General features: G+C 28.5%; 4 protein-coding genes across 5 annotated transcripts; 2 read left to right on the top strand and 2 right to left on the bottom strand.

The window, feature by feature from the left end:
* Positions 1-57: 57 nt before the first annotated feature.
* On the top strand, positions 58-3,888 carry LOC117608389 (CWF19-like protein 2). 2 transcript variants are annotated; one of them, XM_034333438.2, is made up of 8 exons: positions 58-308; positions 411-809; positions 877-1,374; positions 1,451-1,708; positions 1,768-1,833; positions 1,911-2,216; positions 2,286-2,624; positions 2,700-3,888. In XM_034333438.2, the coding sequence occupies exons 1-8, from the start codon at positions 198-200 to the stop codon at positions 2,841-2,843; spliced, it is 2,121 nt and encodes a 706-aa protein (XP_034189329.2). In that variant the 5' UTR covers positions 58-197; the 3' UTR covers positions 2,844-3,888. The 2 variants fall into 2 exon arrangements, with proteins under 2 accessions (XP_034189329.2, XP_034189330.2); XM_034333439.2 differs by having other exon boundaries at positions 101-308; positions 416-809.
* Positions 2,984-4,759, bottom strand: LOC117608391 (protein arginine methyltransferase NDUFAF7, mitochondrial). The gene is made up of 5 exons (XM_034333441.2): positions 4,279-4,759; positions 4,081-4,188; positions 3,732-4,013; positions 3,552-3,665; positions 2,984-3,487 (listed from the first exon to the last, which is right to left on the bottom strand). Exons 1-5 carry the CDS (start codon positions 4,624-4,626, stop codon positions 2,984-2,986), a joined length of 1,356 nt encoding a protein of 451 aa, XP_034189332.1. The 5' UTR covers positions 4,627-4,759.
* Positions 4,760-4,789: 30 nt separating this feature from the next.
* LOC117608387 (uncharacterized) lies at positions 4,790-11,318 on the top strand. The gene is made up of 12 exons (XM_034333434.2): positions 4,790-5,104; positions 5,271-6,139; positions 6,213-6,314; positions 6,392-6,529; positions 6,610-6,882; positions 6,949-7,214; positions 7,281-7,430; positions 7,503-7,685; positions 7,758-8,753; positions 8,825-9,016; positions 9,086-9,366; positions 9,444-11,318. The coding sequence occupies exons 1-12, from the start codon at positions 4,941-4,943 to the stop codon at positions 10,867-10,869; spliced, it is 5,040 nt and encodes a 1,679-aa protein (XP_034189325.2). The 5' UTR covers positions 4,790-4,940; the 3' UTR covers positions 10,870-11,318.
* A 16-nt stretch (positions 11,319-11,334) lies between these two features.
* LOC117608392 (uncharacterized) lies at positions 11,335-12,787 on the bottom strand. The gene is made up of 5 exons (XM_034333442.2): positions 12,522-12,787; positions 12,269-12,450; positions 12,014-12,207; positions 11,690-11,942; positions 11,335-11,615 (listed from the first exon to the last, which is right to left on the bottom strand). Exons 1-5 carry the CDS (start codon positions 12,526-12,528, stop codon positions 11,487-11,489), a joined length of 765 nt encoding a protein of 254 aa, XP_034189333.1. The 5' UTR covers positions 12,529-12,787; the 3' UTR covers positions 11,335-11,486.
* Between the last annotated feature and the right edge of the window lie 439 nt (positions 12,788-13,226).

A 13,226-nucleotide genomic window follows, 5' to 3' on the forward strand; every position in this document is an offset into this window, starting at 1 on the left:
TGTGCAATCCCTGACATAATAAATTTACATAAAATAAATTTAAACTTATGCGTGCATTTTATATATTATACTTTACTCCAATATGACGATCATATTTTACATTAATTAGACAAAAATAAAATGTATATATAGTTTTACGTTTGTAATACGTATGCTGTATACATGTATGTAGTATATATTTTGTGTACAAACTGAAAATGAAGCATAAGAAGCATAAAGACAAATCTAAACACGAAAGAAAAAAATTAAAGAAGAAAGACAAAAAGAAACATAGATCTCAGAAGCATAATGAATCTAATTCAAGCAATGTAAGTGCTAAATGTTATTGTACATTTTTCTTTAAATATGATCCATCAAAAGTATTTTCCTTAATTTGCTTACTTGTAAGTTTAAAATTAATGTAATTTTAGAGTAGTAGTGAAGAAGAGCAACAATGGGTAGAAAAACCAGTAGCTGATACTATCTTATTAGAACAAAATGTAGCTGGTAAATCGGATGCACAAACACCTCTTAAAAGGGAGGATTGGATGAATATAAAAAATGTATTTCCATGTGTATTTAATGAAAAATCTGTGTCTACTAATACTGGAAAGATTGATGATAAACCAAATTTGGATATATTAGGTCAAACTAATAAAGAATTAAATCCATATTGGAAAAATGGTGGTACTGGTCTACCTGAAGAAAATTCTGCAAAAGCTGAACCAGTAATGGATGTAAATTGGTTAAGGAAAAGTCTTCAGCGAGCAAAAGAACAAGCAATAAGTGAAGGTAGAAGTTTAGAAGAAATTGCAGCTGAAAGATGGGGTGTAAGTATACATTAGTTATGTTCTAAAAGATTCATTTTAATATTAATATTAATATTAATTCTTCTAGTCTTTGGAAACTATACAATTAATGATATTCAAAGCAGAAGATGCATTGGACAAAAAAAAGTATGGACATAGTAGGAGCACTATTGAAAGACATAAAGATAATAGACAATTTTCCCATCACTCTTCAAAATGGAGGAAAGATGAATATTATACAACTAAATCTAAAAATTCAGACAAAAATGAACAATATAGAAAACATGATAATTTTCATTATAAAAAACAACAGGAATATAAAAAACCTACGAATGATGATTGTTACAAAAATGTTGATAAACATAACACAAACTATTTTAGTAAAAGGAATTGGCAAAAAGAGAAAACATTACAGAAAAAGGAAGAAAATCTGGTGGATTCAAGTACCCCTAAGTTACAGGATATTGACCCTCAAAATAGCATCAACACAGATAATGTAGGAACTGAAGAAATTAAACCTTTAACAGAAGCAGAAATGAACAAACTGGGAGCAAAGATTGTTAAAGCTGAAATAATGGGTAATACTGTACGTTCTATATTAAGTTTTTATATTTTGTATGCAGAACATGTTAAAAAGATCAGTATAAAACATTGTTTTGTAGGAACTTGCGAATGAATTAAAAGATCAGTTGAACAAAGCTAGAGAATTTACAAAGAGTGTTAAATCGCATAATAAAGAAAAAATTCAAAATGTAATCCTTACTCAAACTGATGCTAAAGGAGTTACAAGACCATTGGAGCCTAGAAATCAGATTCCAGAATCTTCTAAACATATTAAACGAAAAAATGTAGAAACTTATGATTTTGGAAAGAAAGTGCGACATTATTTCGACGATGATAAATATTCATTACAACAACTGGTAAGTATTTATTGAAATAAAGAATTTACAGTTTTTTTTTAAATATATATTTTTTTTAGTTCCAACGAGAAAAAGGACGTTGTACAAACGAAGATGATGCTGCACTTATGAAGGTTGCTTCTAAAGTATGTAACATTAAATTTGTTTTATATATGTATATGCTATTGTTTCATTTATGTAAATATCGATATATAATTTACAGAACATGGACATGGATGAAATATTTGAGGAACAAATTACTCGGGTTAAATCAGATGCAAAACGTGATGACAAAGATCGTTCAGTCGCAATTGAAGAACACAAACGTTTATCAAGAAGTTTAGACAATTGTCACTGGTGTATTGATTCAAAATACATGTTGAAACATATGATTGTTACAATGAATTCTGAAATTTGTTTAAGTCTACCTCGATATACTTCTTTGACCGTCGGGCATTGTATACTAACACCTGTCCAACACATTGCATGCCAATTACAATTAGATGAGAATATTTGGGAAAAATTAAAGGTGACATATTTTTCAGGTGTTGTGTTTCAATAACACAAGTTTTATTTTATTTAACCGACTTATTTTCAGATGTTCAAAGGGATTTTATACAAAATGTTTTTGGACCAAAACCAGTATCCAATATTTTATGAAATTTACACCAATCGACACAAGTTTTTACACATGCAATTACAATGTGTCCCATTACCAAAAGAAATTGGTGAATTAGCGCCGATATATTTCAAAAAAGCCTTATTAGAGTGTGAAACAGAATGGTCAGTAAATAAAAAAGTTGTTAGTCTTGAAAACAAAGATCTACGTCACGCTATTCCAAATGGACTATCGTATTTTATGGTGGAATTTGAGAAAAATAAAGGATATGCTCATGTCATTGAGGACGAGCGTGCTTTTCCAAAAAATTTTGCAGAGGTAATGTCTTTCGCTTTTTAAGTATCAAAATATAAAAATAGTGTTTTACAAATCATTGCATTTTATGTATTACAGGAGATTATAGGTGGGATGTTAGATATGGATCATGATATATGGCGAAAACCCAGAAAAGAAAATTTTGATCAACAACGTGAAAAAGTTTTAAAATTTTCAGAAATATGGAAGAACTATGAGCTTGAAATAAATAATAAAGATTAACATTCAACAAGGAAGTTTAACGTACATATAATACTACACGTGTATAGATGTATGTATATTATACAAATCTTAATGAAAGAAAATTAGAACTTATTTACATATATAAATATTTATTTAAATCTAAAGGGGTTTCCAGTTTTTTAAGTTTTGTATTTATCATAAAATCCTGCTATTAGTAGCGGTTGAAAATATTCTTTTAAAATTGATGGAAACAATGATAAAACTTTAAAACGTGTTCCCATCCCATTTTCGTCCATTATCATCTGATATTCAGATTCCAATTGTTCTCTTTCTCCTTCTGAAATATTTTTTAGCAGCATCTGTAATCGTACGTCAATTCCAAGATTTTTTAAAAAACTTGCTTGAGTCACTGGTCCAAATGTTATTAGCCTATTATTTTTTTCTGCAACTTTCTTAATTGCTGCAAAATCAACATCGGCCGTTAAATCTGCAATTCCCGGACGTACTAGTGGATCGTGTATTTTATGTTGTAAAAATGCGCGAAAAGTATCAGTCTTATCACCACTATGACCATAATCACATATTAAAGCAAATCCACCGCACTCCCATAAATATTCTGCTATATGATCTATTATTACTAAAGTTTGTGGACTAACTTCTATGTGTTCCCTCTTATCATCGTTCTGTAAAATATTAAGTTATTAGATCTTGTTTATCAGACGAGCGAGAATATGAAAAGATTCTTACTGATAAGTAAAAGGTAGCAGGGGTTGCTGTATTTGATAAAACAAAACGAAATTTTTCTTCCTTACTTCCTTCAATTATATCAACCAGCACCTCTTTCCATCCACTACTGGTTTTCTAAATGAAAAATTGTATTATATAATATACATTACTGATTTTTTCTTAAATGTTAAGTATAATCACCTGAAATTTATGTATCGGTAACGCATCAAAAAATTCATGCGCTAAAAATATACTAAATTTCTTAGGTAAATCCATTACAGAGTGGTACCAATATACATTAACACCATCTGCTGTAACACCTTCCCTATAATGAGGAATAAAATTTTGTTCAGATTCATTTTTAGTGGTATCATATTCTTTAGTTGTTTTACATAAATTTTTTGCCTGAATTGAAGAGAGAGTAGGACTAATTTCTACTAAGTGTACAGATATGTCACTTAGGACCTTCAATTGTTTAAATACCTAAATAATAAATTCATATTTATAAAACCTTACAGTGATCTTGATGTACTAGATATCAAAAACATACCCTCAATATATCTTTCATTAGGGTTCCTCTACCTGGACCTAATTCAACAATTTGAAAAGGACCCTTTGACATTTTTCTTTTTTCATATATCATCCAAACAGCTATCATCTAAAAAGAAATATAATAAATACATATGTAAGAACTATATATCAAAGAACAATTTAATGTATATGGACTTTTTAAATAGAATTCGCATACTTCTCCAAATAATTGTGTAATTTCTGGAGATGTTATAAAATCACCCTTTTTACCAAAAACATCTTTATTCATATAATAACCTGCAGTTGGATGAGTTAAAACTTCTCTCATGTATTCAGCAACAGTTATTGGTCCACAGGAGAGAATTTTTGTGTATAAATAATTATAAAGATTTTCTGACTTCTCACTCTTGGAGTATGAAGAATTAAATGATGAGTAGAAACAACAGTCTTTTAAACAATTCAAAGGAATTTTTGTATCAAATAATCTATAAGATTTAGTGCAATTATTTAATATTCTAATGGTAATCATATTTGTATCACAGGTTATAACTTCTTTCAAATACATATATACAAATACATCTATGTATTGTAAGTGTATACATTTACATTTTGAATAGATGGCAGTAAATACCCGGTTTTCATAATTGTTTCTCAAAATAAGAATAAGAAAAACAAAGTCCTACAATCACTGTTTAAACAAAAAATAAAATAAAAGTATGAGTGTCAATAATTAATTTTTTAATGTATAGTCTATATACGTATAGTGTATAATTGTAATCAATAACCAATAATACTGTTACACTTTTTGTTAATGTTAACCTAAATCGGTGATAAGTGTAATTGTAAGTTTAATATAATGCGCTATATTACAAAAAATAAATGGATATGAAAATGAAATACAAATCACTACCGCCATTAGTGGAGGGCAAAATTTATGGCTACTTAAAGCTGGTTATAGATGAAGTTATTTGGTTAAAAAAATATCTTGGTGAGATCAGTGTATTTGTATCGTGGTGGGGAGAAACGGATAAAGCTCAATTTAGGTGAAGAATTTGTAAACCTTCCTAAATATCAGTAATTTTCAATAATAATTTAGGTTTAGGTTAAAATATATATTGCTTATTAAATTATATATTTTATATTAAATACTACTATTTTGTATACAGAAATCACTTTATTTTATATATTTCACATGTAATTTTATTTCAGACCAGCAGATATTACAAGGAATGTTATAAGATCACAACAAGAAACAACCACAATTTATGCCATTCGTACAAATATAAATCTTTTTGAAGAATATATTAAGAACTGTGAATCTATAGAATTAGTCATTGTTGACGAGGAAACTGATACAGTTATAGGAACATCTCAAATTGCAGATTTATTAGAAATTTGTAAAAATAGAGCATATTTTAAATATGTTCCAATTATAAATAATTCTGGAAATAAAATAGGAGAATTACATATTTCTATGAAATTAGAGCATGTTGCAAAATCTTTAAATATACAATTAAAAACATGCAAGCATGATAATAGACAAGTTATTTCTGATACTATACATGATGTGACAAATGACAAATATATAACATGCAGAAAATTGAAATCTGAAGGAAATGAAATTTACAAATCTGTCTTAAAATCAAGAAGACCAGAATTTCAAGAACCTGCAAAGAGATTTAATAATGAAGTAACAGATAAACTTGTAGCTGCAGTTGTAGCAAGAGCACAAAGACTTAGAGGTGCTTTACTAAAGGAAACACATAATGAAAATGTTTTTATCTTTAATGATAATTTATTAAGTAACAGTTTACAATCTCATATTTCTACTGAAGAGCAAGCAAAATTATGTGAATATCTTCTAGGTCAAGATATGACTTCTTCAGATGAAAGTAAAGCATTATGTACTTTCAGATCAACATCTTTGACTCCTAATTTAATAGATGATAGTTCTAATTACTTAAAAACCTGTAAATATGATAATAAAATAAGTACATCAAGTAATATATCTCCTACACCAACGAATTCTTCAGTAAATGAAATACTATCAGAAAAAAGACTATGCAGTAGTTCAAAAGGTACATATTAATCATTTAATTGAAAATTGATGTCTTTAAATGTTATATTAATGAAAATTATATTCCATTTCAGAGGTTGCAACATTTAAGAATATAGATTACATTAGGATTTTTGTGAAATCATTTACTTTAAGTCCTGCTGGTTATAGAAGGGTTAAATCTTCTTCATTATCGCGTATGTAAATTAAAAAAACTTAACAGTTTATATTATGTATCTCTATTTAAGCGTTTAAAATATTATATTCTTTTTAGATGATGATAATAATTTTCTTTCTGCAACATATTTTGTTCAATATGATATGACTTTTACTTATATCAGAGAAATAGATAAAAAGTGGGTTAAGGAAAACAGACCTATTAGAATATGTTCTAAAAAGCAAACAAAGCAAGGTACAATCTACAATATCAGCACCTGCTCGTAGTATGATGTATTGTAAATTTGGAACTAATCAATGTATGTATGTTTGCAGTAATTTATTTCAATCACGATGGTATATATGGAATATTAAAATCGAAACCGTCCATAGAGTATGTTATTAAATTTAAATTATTTGTTCGCCATCTTAATAAAAAATCGTTAATCGAGTTGGGAACCGCTACTATGCACATTGATGATATTATAAAAAATGAAAATTGGAGTATTGCACAGTCTTTAATTGTTGTTAATAAAGGAATAAAAGTAGGCGAATTGAGTGTAATTGTAGAATTAGATTCAGATTCTAGTCATTTTGGACAACATATTGGTAAGTATACTTTAATGAAAAATTTAGTATTAATATTCAAGGTTTAAATATGTTGTACATTTTAAGATGGTATAATATCTACCAAGAAGGACTTGTCTATTCCGGAAACACAAGAATTATTCACCGAGGATAGTAATAAAGAAGGTAAAAATGTCACAGGAAATCATACTAAAACGAGTAGTCAGAGACCATCAACTTCGATGAGAAAAATAGATCACTTAACTAATACTAGTGATTTACTTGCTACAAGAAATGTACCACAGTATAAGACAAGAAATACAGATGATAAAACGGTTGATGTTACAAATCAAGAACATACTATCGAAGATACGGTACAATATATAATTTATAAGTACAGTTTAATTAATTATTTTCATTGAAAAGTGATTATTTTATAGGTTTTACTTCATGGTCTAATATATATTGCTGAAGGAAAGCAACTACCGGAAGTAAATACGTATTTAATATGTAGAGCATTTTGGAAAGAGGATAAGATTAAAAGTCAAGTCTGCAACAATACAACAACTCCGTTTTATAATTTTTGTCAAGTAAATATGTTGTTCTTTATATTTAGATTATATATTTATACATTAATATATGTCTTTTTTTTTTTATTACAGTTAGTGCCTCTTCTTTACGGTAATGATTTATTAGATCGCATTAAGGACAATTACATAATCATCGAAGTTTACTATAGAAATAATAATGTAGATAATCTATTAGGATTGGCAAAATTGTCTCTTCATCAGTTTTATATTGCTTATAGAGATCCACGCGTACTGTCTCATTTGTTATTGTCTAAGGTATGTAACTTCAAACAAATGTAATTTTGTAATTTTGTTATTCATAAAACCTTTTATAATTTATTGTTTCAGTATCCTGTAGTAAGTGTGGATGGATGGGTACCAATTGTGGATCCTGTTACTAGTCAATCTTATGGTCAATTGCTCGCATTAGTAGCTCTTGGAACTGCCGAACAAATTGCATTGTTAGAAATGTCTAAAGGTTTAAGAAATATGTCTGTTATACCGCGAACAATAGTTTCAGAAAGCGCTTCTAATTGCACAGAACATTTACTGACTCCTCAACAGCCAATGCAGAATCCGAAACAATTGCAGTCTAGCACAGAGATATTTTCACGGAACAACTTTGAAACAAACGCTACTGATGGTACTATGAGAAGATTGTATTCTCCAAATTTAAGAACTCAAGAATGTCAAACAGATATTTCTACTGTTAAGGAATTTAAGTTTAATAAAGAGTCACAAGAAGAGGTTTCAGATCAAGAATATTCTCTGTCGCATAATGTAATTGATCATTCAACGCAAGTTTTTAATGTTAATAAAGCAATCATAGATCAAGCAGCACAAACTGAAACAGATTTGGAAGAAAAAAAACGAATAGATGTTGAAGAGCAAACATGTATAAATGAATTGTATTTTAATAATGCTTCTGATGATAGCGATAATAACAGTATCAAACATAATTTTCAGTTACCTACAAACACCTATAGAAGTGTTGGTGTTGGTGCTGAATATGATGAAGAAAGTGATCAACAAATGAACACTGCTCACAGCAATACAACATTTAATTTACCAAGTGTAATTCATATAGAAAACGAAACAAATTCTTCGTGTAACCAAACAACATTCAGGGCTATTGTAGAAATTGAATGTGCTTTACATTTGCCAAAGGTAGAAAAAGCAAATGAAACTATTGAACCAAGCACATATGTATCATTTCAGGCCAATAAATTTGACTCTTTAAAACATTCAAATTCATACACGGTTACTAATGTTGTTCCACGTAGTTGTAATCCTAAATGGAACTGGAAATGTGATACTAAACTATCAACGGAATTGCTCTTACATGTATGCTACTTCAAGTTATATACATAATTTGTTTCTTATTCTTCATATAATCATGAACATTTTTTTTTAAGGATGAAAAGAGGTTGATCTTAAAAATTTGGCGTATATTTGACCCAGATATTAGTATGCAAATAAATTTAGAGAACGATATTGTTATAGGATTTTCTGCCATTGATCTTTCCATTTTACTTAGCGGGTTTCCTACTGTATCTGGTTGGTTTCATATAATGGATTTCACTGGAAAATGCAACGGCCAAATAAAAGTACTATTTAACTTTCATTTGTATGTAATATGACGTGCGCGTTTGTGTACTTTATTACTAATATTTCAGGTATGTATAACACCGCTGGATAATTTAGTTCTACTCGGGAAACCGACAACGCTAAGTACAACGCGACTGCCAATATGTACCGTATCTCAATTGAGTGAACTTTCGTCGTGTAATTATGAAATGCAGTATGCTAATGCGGAAGGAAATGATACTAATTACAGTACATCGATACCAACACAGGAAGAAGATAAATCAGAGTATAGTGAAAATCAGTTAAACAATCATGTAACACATGTTGGTCTTGAAGATATGTCTATGTCATTTTTGTCTTTATCTTTGAAGTATGTGGATTTTATTTTATTATTATTTCAGTGTAATTTCTTTATGATTGTAAGTATTATATTTATATTTCTTGCAGACAAAAACTAACCGAACTGGATGAAATTACGAAACGTTTAAAGTCACGATTGCGTGATGTCACAAATACAGCTTTTGATGACGATTTCGAAAATGAGTTTGATTTGAACGAACCGAATAGTGATAATGAAAATAATGACTCTAAAACTACAAATCCTCTTGTATCTAATGCATCAACCAATAACAACGATATAACACATCAGTTAGAAAAAAGCTTACCATGTAATACAAATCCTATAGCGATTGAAAATCAAAATATATCAAGTGGAAGTGACATTCAGAATCACTTACCCGAGACATATATTAATTGCAGTAGAACAATTAATTATGAAATAATGAAACCTGGTTCTTCCAAAGCATCGAATTTTTGTAGAAAACGAAATTTATCAAATAATAATTACTGTGCGCGACATCAAAACGATTATTCAATACAAAATATCAGAACATCTGATAATGTTTTAAGTGATTGCCCAGAACGAGGAACAAGAACTCATATAAATTACTTGCTTGATAAATTATCTTTAGACTTTCCCGAGCAATCACATTCAAGTAAAATTATACCAATGAAGAAAAATGTTACTAGTAATACACAACAAAATAATACAAGTATCAGTTTTCAAAGTAATAATAAATGTGACCAAGAAGTTAAAGTATATACTGTACCTACTCAAACAGATAATGTAGATGAAGAAAATATTGAACATTCTAAAAGCCAAATGGGAAATTGTATAATTATTGACGAAGATGATGACTGTAATGATAGAGATTTGCCTGAGGTATTTACACAATCACAAATTCCTAATAAAATGTCAACAGTAATCCGTGAAGAATTAGTTGCTGAAGAAAGTAATAATACATCAAGATGTGACGAATTAACAACTTACCTTGTAACTTCAAACATTCGTCATATGGATTTAAATAATATTTTTAACCCACTTTTGTATCAACATTTGGTACCAGACTTACATCACTTAAATCCATCATCAGAGGAAGAGATTGTTGAACAATTAGATAACCGTTATAGCAAAGCTTTTAATGCATCAATAAGTAGTAGATTAAACAAAGTGCAAAGCTTAATGGAGATCAATATATCTCCAGAAAATACTGATCTATTTAGGATAACACCATCTGGAGTTTCAGAAAACATTAATGACAGCATTGACTTAACTGTTCTTCACAAGTCTAATTACAACCATTTACTTACAAGTAATAGTGCAGAATCAACCACAACTATAACAACTGAAAAATCGCTAATAAAATTAACTGATGCAGAAGCGACTGAAAATAGTTGTTCTACTTCTTCCGAAACGTCGGTACTTTCAAGACAAGCTCCTGATGGTGGTAACCCGATTGAAGATGTTATGAAACCATTAATTGTACAGCAACAAAGTGAAACTCAAGATTCTTCTTCAAGTAGTTGTAATTAATGTGTGATGAAATTGACTTAAACATATTATTTGACTACTCATTTTTATCATTCAACATAGGAAATATAGAGTACACAATTCTGTAAATTTATTAGTATTTTTGTTTGAGGAAAAACAGGTATGTGCATCCAAACTAAATCAGTTTGAATTTTATATAATTTATCATTCTACATTTTATACATACATATATAAAATCAAATAACTAATACTTTATATTATTAACCCGTTATTTTTATTCAGCAATTATAAAATATGAAGCATACACACATTAATACAAAGGTAATACCTAACATTAATCAGTAATATTCCCTTTGTATGGACTGATTACCATGTATACGTAATAATAATAATAATAGCATAAAAATATACATTATCAAACAGAATCTTTTATTAATTACGCAAATATATTATTTAAAATATTTGCTATATAAATATACATAAGCTCACTATTTTTATATAATTTTTGTATATAGGAATAAACATGGATTTGCAGCAATGACTGAACTTTATCTAAAAAACATTCGGTACATAAATAGTTGTATTAACGTGTAAGAAAAATAAACATTAAAATTAAATTTTGTCTATCATGCTATGCTGTTAAACACCATGCTATATTTTTATCCTTTTAAATAAGTAGAAAGGTAGGCCTCTCTACGTATCCACTTCGCAATAACTGTAGGATGCATCAACCATATTTTTGCAGTTGTATTTTCATGTCGATGTATATTTGAACAATCTCGTATTTTCTAAAATAAATAAATATTGAAATAAATACTTCTTTCTGTGTTGTCACGTATATGCTCATGTACAAAAATCTTACGCGAAATTGTTTTAGTTCTTTTCTCTTGTATTTTGTTTGTCTTTCGTACTCTTTATTCATACATAATTTACATAAAAATATTTTATTTTTCAAATGCCAATAATCGCCTAGTAATTTTTTGTTGCATACTTTACAAATATCTGTGTTTTTACTACAACATTTTAAATCTACACCAAGTTTCATTTTCGTTTTACCGCCAAAACTGTGTTCAAATTTATTATCTTGTTCTTTAATGCTAACATACATTCCTGGCCTACAATATATTTAAAATAAGTTTATTTGGCTCAAATAATTTATTATAGCTAATTTAGTTTACTATTATACCCTGGGACTGAACTGCCGAATATTCTTTGCCTTTTACTGCTAGAGTTAAATGGATATTTTGATTTGGTCACTTGTTTAGGAAACCTAAAAATATTGTAATCAAGTGGTGATGGATTAGTATCTTTGAGCATAATTTTGTTATCAAATCTGGCAATACCACTGTAACCCTTTCTACTAATGCTATGAGAACAGGGCTAGAACAAAATATATTATTCAAACTTATTATTGATCATAATGTGCAACAATGAATTATACCTTAGTCTTAACTGCTTTAAATGAATGCAAAACATTATACAAATTTGGTGCTACATTTGGATGATCTTCTAATGTATAACATTTCATAAATGCATTCATGCCCTTTTTTGAAGTATCACGAGGACATCCTGATCCAAAACATATTTTATGCTTTTCCTGTTTTTGTAGCACATACTGAAATTCTGTTTACAGACACAATATAAATTTGTAATTTGATATTTATTATGATTTCTTATCTACAAATAATTTATACCTTCCATTTTCCTTAATTTAGATTTATTTCTTTTTTTTCATAAATATAATAACATATTCGTCCAGTCTTCCAGTAATGCTCTTATATTTTATCAATAATACCTCTCTGTTTTGCAGATAACTTCAAAGTATACAGACTAAATACGTCAGTAGTAAGGTACAAACAGCATTACACGGCATTTAAATTTACAATAAAATCATATACATTTAATAATTTTTGAACTGTAAATCATATAATTGAAAAACAATTCTTCGAAATTAAAAAAGGGAGGGGAGGGGGGCATCTTTTCCTAAATAAATTTGTATGTACTCAATCAAAACAACTTACTATTTCCTTTCTTCCACAAACATTTTAAATCATTTTTAGTATCTATTTAGTTAAATTTATTTTAAATTCTTTAGTAGAATATGATGATACAATAAAGAATAGTAAGTAGTTGTTAATACGTATTAAAATCTGTTGCGTTTCAGCGCCCTCATACAACTACGCATGCTTATTTGAATCACAGAGATATAACTAGCGCTGTTTTAATCAAATTCACAACTTTCGTGAAAAAATGTATCATTTTCTGTTACGAGACATCGTGGTAATAATTCTGGATCTAGGTAAATAATTATATAACGTATTAACAGGTTAAATGATTAAGAAAAAAAATGGAAAAAAGGAAAAAGGAATGTTTTTACAACAGGAAATTGGAGGGAAGTT

Source organism: Osmia lignaria, chromosome 15 (genome assembly GCF_051020975.1).
Source record: "Osmia lignaria lignaria isolate PbOS001 chromosome 15, iyOsmLign1, whole genome shotgun sequence".
NCBI classification, from domain to species: Eukaryota; Metazoa; Arthropoda; class Insecta; order Hymenoptera; family Megachilidae; genus Osmia; species Osmia lignaria.